Below are 12,376 nucleotides of genomic sequence, written 5' to 3'. Positions count from 1 at the left end.
TATGATTAATCTCAACGTCAGACGGACAGACAGACATGGCCATATCGACTCGGCTATTGATCCTGATCAAGAATATATATACTTTATATGGTCGGAAACGCTTCCTTTTGCCTGTTACATACTTTTCAACGAATCTAGTATACCCTTTTACTCTAGAATAACTGGTATAAAAATTTAATTGTCTCATAACAAACATTTTTAGCATTCGTCATAATGTGGGAAGAGAAGAAATTTAAACAATTAATTTAAACTGCACCTGCAGCGATCTTCTCCTTTCGTTTTTCTTTCTTCCCTCGCTATAGCTGTAGCGTCGATAAACTAGTTTTGTAAGATTATGCCTTAGGTTTATGTCTGCATCTCCAATTAAACCGGAGCCCAATTAAATAGAGCATATATTAATAAAACCCATTCGTGAGTTCTTTTTAATTATAACCTTAAGGGTGGCATATAAATTATACCCTCCATACACAACAACACTAAAAAAAACAAGAGAGAACGCTATAGTCGAGTTCCCCGACTATCTGATACCCGTTACTCAGCTAGTGGAAGGTAGGAGAGTCTTAAACACAGTTTTTGGCGGTTTGTAGGCGTTATCGTGGGCGTGGCAGAAAGTTTTTTGGCAAATCGATAGAAATTTGCAAGACCAATACGAAAATGAAAAAATATCAAAACATTTTTCAAAAGTGTGGGCGTAGCAGCTTTGGGCGGTTTGTGGGTGTTAGAGTGGGCGTGGCAAAAAGTTTTTTGACAAATCGATAGAAATTTACAAGACCAATACAAAAATGAAAAAATATCAAAACATTTTTCAAAAGTGTGGGCGTGGCAGTTTTTGGCGGTTTGTGGGCGTTAGAGTGGGCGTGGCAACATGAATCGACAAACTTGCACTGCGTCTATGTCTCTGGAGTCTGTATGCTTAATCTCTTTCTAGCTTTTGTAGTTCCTGAGATCTCGACGTTCATACGGACGGACAGACAGACATGGCCATATCGACTCGGCTATTGATCCTGATCAAGAATATATATACTTTATATGGTCGGAAACGCTTCCTTTTGCCTGTTACATACTTTTCAACGAATCTAGTATACCCTCTTACTTTAGAATAACGGGTATAACAATTTAATTGTATCATAGCAAACAGCTTTAGCATTCGTCATATTGTGGGAAGAGAAGAAATTTAAACAATTAATGTCAGAGATATAAAGTTATTTTGCCTTTGTATTCGTTTTGTGTATTTTTCCTTTTTATGATTATCATCATAAAAGTAGGATTCTATAGATCTGCAGGTTAAATTAGTTATACCTGGACACATTGGACACACTTTCAAAACTAGCTAAAAAGCCCAGATCTAGTAAACGTGCAACAGATTTCGAAAATAAATAAATTTCAACAACGATATGGTAAGTTTATTGTTTTGTCCCTGTATTGTTTAATGCAAGAGTGTCGAAAGAGGGATTTTTGGGGATAAGCAAAACACACAATATCTGATTCATATATGACTTCAATTACTTGCGAATTCTGATATGTATGTATATGTACGAAAAAATATGTTCGGTATGTAGGGTATGTTGGGTATGTTGAGTACTTGGTGCTTTTTTGCTTTATTTATTAAAAAGTTATAAGTATATTTGGTTTACGCTCAAGAATACGCTCAAAAAACCCAACCTTGAAATTTGTAACTAGCTTTTGATATTTACCATAAACATAATTTGTTTTCCATTAGCTTTGGATTATTCTAAACGGCGGTCCCACAATAATATTATTTATTTTCGATTAGGATCTTTAAACGAGTCAATCTTTCCATGTCCGACTGTTTACCAATCTGTCCGACTTCAAGATTGTAATTTTTAAAATTTTATAAATGTTATTCGCTGTTGGTCAAACAGGAGATCCTGCTTGGTTAATCCATCTAGCTTGGATCTAGAGATAATTTATGGGTTTGTCAAATGTTCAATTTTCTTTGTTAGACTGAAGGTGTCCGATAACAGCCATACCTTTTTATTGCCGAAAAACAGATATGTCAAAATTAAAGGTCATGTTAAAATTAATTTGTAATATAATTTTTTTTTATAAAAACGGTATATACATTTAAAAAGGTTTAACATTTTTTTTAAATAATTTATTAATTAATTAATAATAATGTTAAAATTAATTAATTAATAATTAATTCTTTAATTTTTTACACAAGGTTATTAATTGTAATATTACTTATACAAAGAATACTCACCAGCATGGCAATATTGAGCATTACAACCTCATCGTCCTCACGACGATTCCCTGACATTTCCTCCTGCCAGACCAAGGGATGACTGGGAGTGCTGGACATGGTGTGGTTTACATTGAACGTTACATTCTCATGGGTCATAATCTCCCTAAATGCCACAAATAACCATTTGTATTTTGTTATTTACTTTACGGCTAACTTACTTGTATACATATGGACCAACTTGTTCGACTTTAAGCTGCTCGCGACCTGCTAAAAACGCCTTAGCATTGGTTATGTTGAATAAATATATCTTAATGTACAGATCGACTGGAGGCTGGGCCCACAGATTAAAGATCTCACCTCCCTCCGTCATTATTAACTTCTGCAAGAATAACGTTAAAGTAAATGAGTTTTTATTGCGGAGGAGTATGCTACCAAAGTTGTGAATAATAATTTACATTTGCCGAGCTAAAATTCTCGTTTCGGAACATTTTATAATTTCTAATGTGAAAAAGCATTTTATTCATGCGTACACATTTTAAAAAGCTTCAAAAATCTATGGTTCTTACCCATTTAAATATCAAATCGTATGGTTCCAAAACTTTAATCAGCGTGCCTGTTATAATAGCTAAAAATCCGATAGCTAAAAGTATAAATAAGCCTGTAATTCAAAAATACATAATTAAAATGATTGTAAAGCTTGGTTAAGCTTATTGATAAAAAGTTAATGTGAATCATAAAATGAGTTGATTGACATTATCAGCAATTGCATTCTAACTTTTTTTTTAACTGACGCAAAATCGCGGACTATTTGTTCAAAGTAACGAGTAAGTAAGACTATTCCGATAGTCTAAATTGATAATCGAGTTAGTTGCGAGATGTCACAAATTCCTATAAAATTCTTTGAATGAAGGTATATTATTTAATATTTTGACACAACATTTGTTCTGTAAAAGATAATCACTTCCAAATACAATCGCATGAATCCTCTAACCGTAACTGTAATAGAATCACCATATGGTTATGGTTGAATATATGGTTACTGTGTTGCGTACACCCTTTTCGTGAGATCTTAAGACTTTGAAGATTCAAAACCAGAATCTAAAAGCAGGGAAAAGGGTACCATCACCGCGTTGACTCAGTTAGGTCGCGACAAAGAAAATGCAAGTCGACATTAAACGAGTCTCCGATAAACCGGCCAGCGGCCGCAATAAGATTGCAGAAAGAAAAGGAAATCAACACCAGTTCCGGGCACACTTCACCGAAGGGGTATTGACTTCCAAAATAGGGGAAAGTTAGAAATATGATTCCTAGGTGGGAACACTTGGCATAAAAGACCAATAGATCAGAAAAAGCTCTATGCCGGTATAAGAAGACCGTGGCCCAGAGATAAAAAACTCAGTCAGTACCCGGGTAAACACCCGTAGCCAGTCAGTACCTGGGAAAACACCCGTAGTCAATACCCAGGTAATTATCCGTACGTCAAATACCCGTTCAATTATCCGTCAGTCTATCGCCGGGAAGGCTCAAGGATAACTCCAGTCGAGAAGAAAAATGTCAAGGAGTAAGGGCGCTATCATCCTTTAAAAAAATAACAGGACTAACAAGGAACACACTTTAAAGGAAGACCATAGTTCCACGAAACTCTCAGGATGGGAGGCAAGGAGTCAAAAGCCTCCGACAACACAGCAAACACCGTGGAGGTTGTCGACCACAAACAGGAAATAGAAGGAGTACAACATACCCTGGAATTCATCGCTGCTATACTGATCTTCCTTGGTCTGTTAAAGATCGTAAAAATGTACAAGAGATCCGTACAGCGGAGGAGGGACCATCACCATAACCTGGACAGGATTGCACCCGGTTTCATACAAAGTGCTTAATTGAAAATACTAACGGCAAAACAATTAAATAAAAGAACAAGTTAACCGGTGCATGGCCGTTAGTGTGAACATCAGCGAAAACAAGCAACAGCGTAGACTTTCCTAAGAAGTGCTCACTCCAAGTAACAGAGAGCCTGATAGCAGCCAAAGCGTGCCACAAAAGAAAAGAACCCCAACTCCTTCATACATTTATATATATTCATACTCCACGTAGTGAATTTATTTTATTTTATGTTGGTGTATATCTTATTATTGTACGGTTACAATTAATTGGTGCACGAAGGTATATGTATGTATAACTCCATCACTATATATATATATTTCAACACCCAGGATCCAACGCGTCGAGATCTCATCGCTCCGGATTAAAGTGGGGTAAGTTTGACGGAACCCTGTTCCCGAGTTTTCTCTATATCCATATATATATACATATTAGAGGGCTGCATAACACCATTCAAACCGGCAAATGAGACATTCGTGTTGAAACGAACGAAGTGAATTCGGCGCGTTTGCAAATGAACGAAGTGAAGTCGGCAACGCGCGCCTACTTCAATTCATTCAATTCAAACGGCACATTCTGAAACGAATGAAGTGAAGACCGAGTAAAGTGAATGGGTGATTCGAATGTCTTGTCTGCGTATGTGTGTGTGTGTGTGAGTTTCAATAAATTCGTGTTTTAATATTATTGTTTATTATTACTTTACTGATAATACATTATATTCTTATCTTATAAATATATACATATATATTTTTTCTTTAATTTTCAATGTGATTGTGTAAAAACATAATTTTATTAATATTTTCCGAGTTAAGCGAAATGGCAGATAAACGATGCGTCGCCTGACGTTAGCTATATAAACGATTTTATTATTTTGTTTTTACTATTCTTTTTTAAATATTTATATTTGACAACACAATTTATATATTCGTATTAGACAAATGCTACAATATTATTAAATAAGACGCACACGCACATAATAATACACAAACACAGAAAACTTAGACTTACCTCCGCGCTGTCCGAACTCATTTTACACAATGACAACATAAAGTATTCAGAGTACTCTGAATTTCTATTGAAAATTCATTGTCTTCATGTAGTTTTCGCGCGCATTCATTGACTTCATTTCGCTCGGGTGCCCAAAACTCCGAACGCATACGAAGTGAACGCAAAGAGATCGCGACAACTGAATGGTATGTATTCTGAATACATACTAAAACGAATGAGTACTCTAAATGCAAACAAAGAGAATGGTGTTATGCAGCCCTCTAATACATATATTCTCGTGCCCATTTTATTTCTACACCATTAGTGTCAGGTTTAAAGAAAAATATTTTATTGTTAGCCTCTTCCAGGCAATTTATTTCATTAATAGAAGTTAAATATTTTGTGTTCGATATTGTTTTAAATAAAAATTACTTTTCAGCAACGAGTAACCTCCTTGTTTTTGTTATGCAAAAACAAGAACTTATCATAATTTTTGTATGCTATCATTTTTTAAATTCTTTTTTGTATTACATGTCACTAGCCAACAATCTATTACTCAATAAAATTATGCTATTATTGTAACTACAACAAAATGAGTAGGTAAACATTTCCAGAAGGGGTGCTGACGCGAGAAGTGGAGTAGGTCAAAAACGATGACATAACGCTTGACGGACAACCTTGACAAAAAGGGATCGTATTGCGCGGCCCGCGACGATCCATCAGGCATGCGGACGCATGAAGGGGAGGGAGCGTGGCCGAAACATTGCCCGATCGTTTTACGGTCATGTTACAGCTTGTGGCGCATTGAGGACTTCTGACTGACGAACGGTACGAACTTTTCAGGCACTACTAATATTTATTTTCGTTATGTTGGAGAGGTGAGGGGCTTACCAAGATCCCACGACCCAAAATCGACGAGGTTACGCCGGCATCATGGTGCCTGAACATCGGATGCCCCTCCCTCGGCCCGAGTCCTTACCCAGGACACAGGCACGAATACCCCGACGTATCAACTGTTTTACTGTACTTTCCTTTTTGTCGACCTTATGGTCACGAATCATAAATATCAGAGCGAAACAAAACTAAATCCGAATTGGACTTAATTAATTAATTTTAGATTCATTCAAAATTAAATATTACTTAGATAGAAGCATTTCCGACCCTATAACGTATAAACATTCTTGATAGGGACCACTAGGCGAGTCTATCTGATCGAAATTGTGGAAGAGATGCATTCGAGAAGTTACATGCGAACCAGTATTTCCTGTGAAAATAGAATTCTAATATAAAAAATTCTGAACGCAGTAATAAAAAAACTACTGAACCCATTTTCTTCATATAGGATTCATTTAAAAGAATAGTCATTGGTTTTATATTGACTAAAGAATTTGAAAACAAAACATTTTTAGACCCTTTTTGACAGCAATTACAATACTTTTTTTTTATAAATCCCGAATTTTGCTTTTCGGACCTTTTTTGACAGATTTAATTTTCGAATTTCGAAAACATATTTGTTCATCGATACAAAAAACCTTCCCGAGTAAGAAAATGTTTGGTTTGCTGGTTTCAGACTAAGAATGTTTCCACCATTGTGACTGAAAAACTTGTTAAATTTTCATTTAGCAAACAAATTTTATTTACCTCTTGCATCACTCTAATAAATATAAGATTGGAAAGACTACAAAGCGACGGCAAAAAATAAATTTTCCTCCAGCTTCTGAAAGTCGTTCCCCCTAATCCGTTACCAGCAAAATGTTCACCATTTTTTAAAACACATTTTTGCCAACAAAGGAGGTCGAATTCCCCAACGTGCGTTTGTACCATCCTTAACATGTTAAAAATAGAGAGAACCTTGCCATTTTTTCCTGCTTATATTTTGGATTCGATAACATTGCAACAAAGTTTGCTATGTTTATGTCCTTACTCTATGCTACAATCTATATTTTTGTAAACAACATAACGGTAGTGTGTGAACCAACTTTCGTAGATATATTATTGTGGGCACACATATTTGAAGACATATTTGAAGACACATACCCTGTAAGATTCTATAATAGAAGAAATGGTCGGCAATAAAATGTTTTCTGATTTGGACTCTCGACTCTAACTTTAAAGCTGTTTTCAGAGGTAGTCCGTTATCGTCATCGGAAGTCCTGTCGCATGATCCATACAATGCTATATTTGGATCGTATCGGAACGACCATTGGATCGTATTGGAACGATCTACGGATCGTATCGCAACGATGGTTCATGTCACAGATACTGTAGTGAAAGTGAGCCTACAAGGTTTTTAGATCATACAAAAGCAAAGAAAAAAAAGGGTAAACTGTTGCTGTTTAATTATATTATAATTATTCATTAAGTCTTTATATAATTGTAAATAATAATATATAAATTTTCTAACTTAAAGGAATTATTAAGGAACATACAGAAATGTATGTTTAAATATTATTGGTGGGTCTCGCAATCCCCAGGAAATCTTAAATGTGTGTGTTGTAATCGTGGCAACTTTAGAGACCCAATATTGATCTAGCACACCTGAGTGCACGCCTCAGTCATGATGGTATACGTAAATATGCAGAGAAGCTGCGAGAGCATCTTAGCTCACCTTTCTCTGTCTCTTTTATCTTGTGTACTCTCGCGCTTGCACTTTTGGCTTAGCGTTTTCTTTTTTCTTTTTGCTTTAATGATCTCGACATTACCGTACCATTATTCGTTCGTGCATCTTTAATACAAATACAAAAATGGACAAAATATTTCTAATGTGGTTAGTATCTAGTAACTTCGCATGTGAAATTGTGGAAAAAATCGGACAACCTTGATGTTTCGCCTATCATAATTAAGAACTCTGTCGGTCTGCTTGAATGGCAAAGGTAGTTCGTGTGTTTCCACAACAAAGCAACTCCGCCCGTTAAAGAGATAAATTGGAACTTAGAATAGTCCATCATTCTAGCGTTAACTACTGCTTATGGTATTAATACGATTCCCGTGATCCTGTAAAAAAGAAAGTACAATCTAAAAAAGTTATATTTCTAAATATGTGTTTCCAATGTGTTTTGTGCGTTAAAGTCGAATAAAAGTATCTTCGGCGGATTGGAAAGGGCATTGGGGTTGTCCTCCATTTCGAACATTTCCATAAATCGATAGCTAAATCAGCAGGCCGAGAGTTGTTTACCACCAAGAAGATAAAGAACAACGGCAGGAAGGTAAAAAGCAGTCCATGCGACATCTGAGTGGGATCCAACCTGACCCAGATCTCTCGACAGGTGCCAAGGATGTCTCGCAGATTGGTATTCAAGTCACGTATAAGGGATTTGTAAGTAACCTCGTTGTAAACTGTTTGCACGCGATGGGAGTGGAGTATGAATTCAGTCTCTAGATGGTCCATTTGTTCCACGATAAATGAGCGCTTGTTCTCCAATGCTTTCTGGAAGAAGTAGCGATAAATGTTCTGGGCATTCTGGCAAGAATGGAGCAGAAGGGTCTGGAAGTTGTTCAAATGCGGTTCTTGCAAATCGGGTACAATATTAAATATGAGTAGGCCCAGGTTCGAGTACGGTATCGGGACGCCGAGTATGCTGGCCAGCATGGGGACCAGATCTATCTACCTCGTTCATCTCGCCCAACTTGCGCGCCATTTCTTCATACATGGGTCCGTGCTTATGTCAGCAGTGGTCCACGCCGAGAAAATGCACGGATTGCCGGAACCCACCACAGACGGAACCAGCCAGTCAGAGACCTAGAAGGCAACTTCTTATCCAATGATGATGCAGAAATCCGGAGATGGCGCCAATACTTTATGGGAATTAGCCACACCACATCACCAAACGTGGCTACGGACTATAGAAGCATTGCGCCACCAAGTGGAAATACCAGGATACCCTCTACACCCCCGCATGTAAGACAGATTGTGAATGCAATAAAGAAGCTAAAGCGCAACAGGGCAGCCGGCGAGGACAACATACCACCCGAACTGCTTCAAGTTGACACTCAGCTGATGGCTGATACGCTGCATCCACATTTCGCACGCATATGGGAAGGCGAGACTGTACCTTACTGCTGGAAAAGCGGAATCATCGTGAAGCTCCCCAGGAAAGGCGACCTTAGCGACTGCAACAACTGGAGAGGGATAACACTGCTCAACACTAGCTATAAAATCCTAGCTACGCTGCTGAACGAACGCCTCCAGGAAAAAATCGAGCCCACAATCCGAGACGAACAGGCAGGCTTCAGACCACACAGGAGTTGCGTAGATCAGGCAAACACACTACGCATAATTACCGAGCAAGCTTTGGAATGGAGAGCCCCGCTTTACCTCCTGTTCATCGACTTCAAGAAGGCGTTCGACTCAGTTGAAAGGGCAGCAATATGGCGACACTTGCAAGGAAAGTACCTGCGAACCTCATCGCTATCATCACATCGATGTATGACGATGCCAACTTGGCGGTACTGCACAACGGAAAAACAAGTAACCTTTCCAGACGAACATCGGAATTCGGTAAGGATGCCCTCTATCACCTTTACTCTTCAACATCGTGGTTGACGAGTTAATGAGCGAAGTATGCCCGTCCAAGCGCGGAATTACGTGGAGCCTCACCAGACACCTTGAGGACTTGGACTATGCAGACGACATCTGTCTTATCTCTCATAGACTCGGCGATATACAGAGGAAAAGTGATGACCTCGTCAGGATAGCCAGCAGCGTCGGACTCGAGATAAACGTAGCAAAAACACAAGCTATGAGATTCAACCACTCCACCCAAGGAAACATCATCATACATGGGAACCCAATCGAGTTCGTCAACAGTTTCCCATACCTTGGCACCATAATATCCAACAATGGTGGAGTGGATGATGATGTCTCGAGTCGCCTTGGCAAATCCCGCTCAGCTTTTGGGAGACTATACCGCATTTGGAAAAACAGATTAATAAGCCGGCGAACAAAGCTCCGGGTCTACAATGCGTGTGTGAGACATGGCTCGCAACGAAGAAAGTAACGCAGAAACTGCAGGTTTTCAGCAACAAATGCCTGAGAATCATATGTGGGATATTCTGGCCAAACAGAATAGCCAACACGAAGCTGTGGCGCGAACCCCCGATATACACCCAAATAAGGAAGAAGAAATGGATGTGGATAGGGCACGCTCTCAGGAGAAACCCTAGTAGCATAGTAAGGATGGCACTGGACTGGAACCCCCAAGGAAGTAGGAGGGTAGGAAGGCCAAGAGCAACATGGAGAAGAACCGCTCAATAAGAACTTGCCCAAATAAACATCACATGGGAAAATGCTAAACAGACAGCACAAAACAGAGTTAGATGGACGGCTCTCGTAGAAGCCCTAAGGAATAAGAAGGAATTAAAAAAAAAGAAGGCCACTCAACTCAGAAAACATCAGCAACTGCATTTGACATAGTTTTGATAGATACCATAGGTCCACTTCCTAGATCAGAAGATGGAAATGAATTTGCTTTGACTATCATTTAAATTGCGATTTAACTAAGTATTTGTATTTAACTAAGTATACCATACAAGAGTACAAAATCAGTTGCTAAGCTATTTTTGAATAATGTGTACTTAAGTACGGTCCGATGAAAACAATCATTACGGACATGGGAACGGAGTATAAGAATCAGATAATAAATGATTTGTGCAAGTATATGAAAATTTCAATATTAATGCAATTGATTGCAGTCACGAAATATTTAACGAGAATGTTTGCTCGTACATTTCTGTAGAAAAAAATGATTTGCAAAGCAGAGAGTCCGCGATGGACCTTGGAATCGAGCTAGCCAAAGGCACAGAGGTAACGGTGTGGACTTTGAAGGAGCACAAAGAGGACGCACCGTAAACCAACGGGACATATCGGGAAATAACGGAATCCACGCGGCCTATAAAGGGACGGCGCAAGCGCATCTCGGTCAGTCTGTAAAACACGCGTAGGACATCCATGCAAACGCAGAGTTCAGTCGGAGCAGATTCAGATGGCGTGGCTACAGTCACAAAGCAAGAGGAACGCCCAAAATATTCAACCCAAAGTGATAAACGCTCCCTCGCCGATACGTAGGCAGTCAGTGAGAACACGCGAGGAGCTATACCCGGCAGTCAATGAGAGTACGGGGAGAGCTATACCTGACATTTAGTAAGAATTCGCGGAGGGCTATACCCGGCAGTAAGTGAGAGTACGCGGAAGGCTACACCCGGGATAAGTGAACGATAGGTGAACAGTGAGCAAGAACACCCAGGAGGAAAGCAGCAAGTGAAGGACAAGCGCTCACAAGGTCCTGGCGTGCTCAGAAGGGACGGTGGAGTTATTGGTCGGCACAGATGGTTCGGGAAAGAGCGTTGGGTTGACTCGCGGACGATACACCTTGCCCCCAAAACATTGTAATCCCCATTCGAGCAGGCACGGGTACTCTGTCGGGAACGACGTGGGAAGAAGAAGGGACGCCGTGCATCCGAAGGCGAGGACCGTAGGAGTCCAGCGTTATTGAACAAAGCTATTCTAATCGGAAACTTTGTCTTCTCTTCGGTAGGGCAATCACACAAATCATAAATTTATTGGGACGAACATTGCAATTCGTAACGTAGAAAAACAGTTCGTTAGAGTTTCTTGGATTCGCGGTAAATTCGAGAAGCTCATTTGTATTTGTGTAGAATTTTTATTTCCGGCTATTGTTGTTAATTATTCTCCGATTTTTGACATTATGTGATCCGTGCTGTCTATATTTTTAATTGATTGCAGACAGCGAGTTAATTTTCCTTCTGGGTTTAGTCCTATTTCAATGGCATTAAGTATGGCTGTCGCTTCGGCTGTGTAGACATTACTCTGGAAGGTTTCCTAATTTAAGCACAGAATGTTCATTCGTTACGGCATATTCTAGAATTTTATTATTTTTGAGACTGTGTTTAAATTCCTGAAATTCTTTTAGGATGATTTCACTTGGCGTTGTTGACTTTTGGTATTTGGTTAGATGGGTTTCTCTTCGGGCTTTAGATTCCATTGCGGCTCATACGTAGTTGTTTAATGGGGCTTATTGTCAAGCCTAAGCTAGCGCAGAGTTTGATTCTTTCTTTAAAGCCTGATTTTTTTAATTTTGAGTTGATTTTCATTGTTATACCCGTTACTCGTAGAGTAAAAGGGTATACTAGATTCGGTGAAAAGTATGTAACAGGCAGAAGGAAGCGTTTCCGACCATATAAAGTATATATATTCTTGATCAGGATCAATAGTCGAGTCGATCTGGCCATGCCCGTCTGTACAGAAGTTAGAAAGTTTAGATTAGGCATACAGACTCCAGAGAC

General features: G+C 39.0%; 1 protein-coding gene across 2 annotated transcripts in view; it reads right to left on the bottom strand.

Moving 5' to 3' along the window:
• LOC120444438 (scavenger receptor class B member 1) overlaps positions 1–12,376 on the bottom strand; it is a 193,656-nt gene that overhangs the window by 157,589 nt on the left and 23,691 nt on the right. For both annotated transcript variants that reach the window (XM_039624096.2, XM_039624097.2), the window contains exons 2-4: positions 2,773–2,864; positions 2,425–2,585; positions 2,225–2,369 (exon numbers count right to left, since the gene is read on the bottom strand). In XM_039624096.2, the coding sequence (XP_039480030.1) occupies positions 2,225–2,369; positions 2,425–2,585; positions 2,773–2,864 (398 nt within the window). The remainder of the gene's footprint in view (positions 1–2,224; positions 2,370–2,424; positions 2,586–2,772; positions 2,865–12,376) is intronic.

The sequence above is a fragment of the Drosophila santomea genome, chromosome 2R, assembly GCF_016746245.2.
Source record: "Drosophila santomea strain STO CAGO 1482 chromosome 2R, Prin_Dsan_1.1, whole genome shotgun sequence".
In the NCBI taxonomy this organism is placed as follows: Eukaryota; Metazoa; Arthropoda; class Insecta; order Diptera; family Drosophilidae; genus Drosophila; species Drosophila santomea.
Note: the sequence above shows the minus strand (reverse complement) of the source record. Positions and strands in the feature narration are given on the sequence as shown.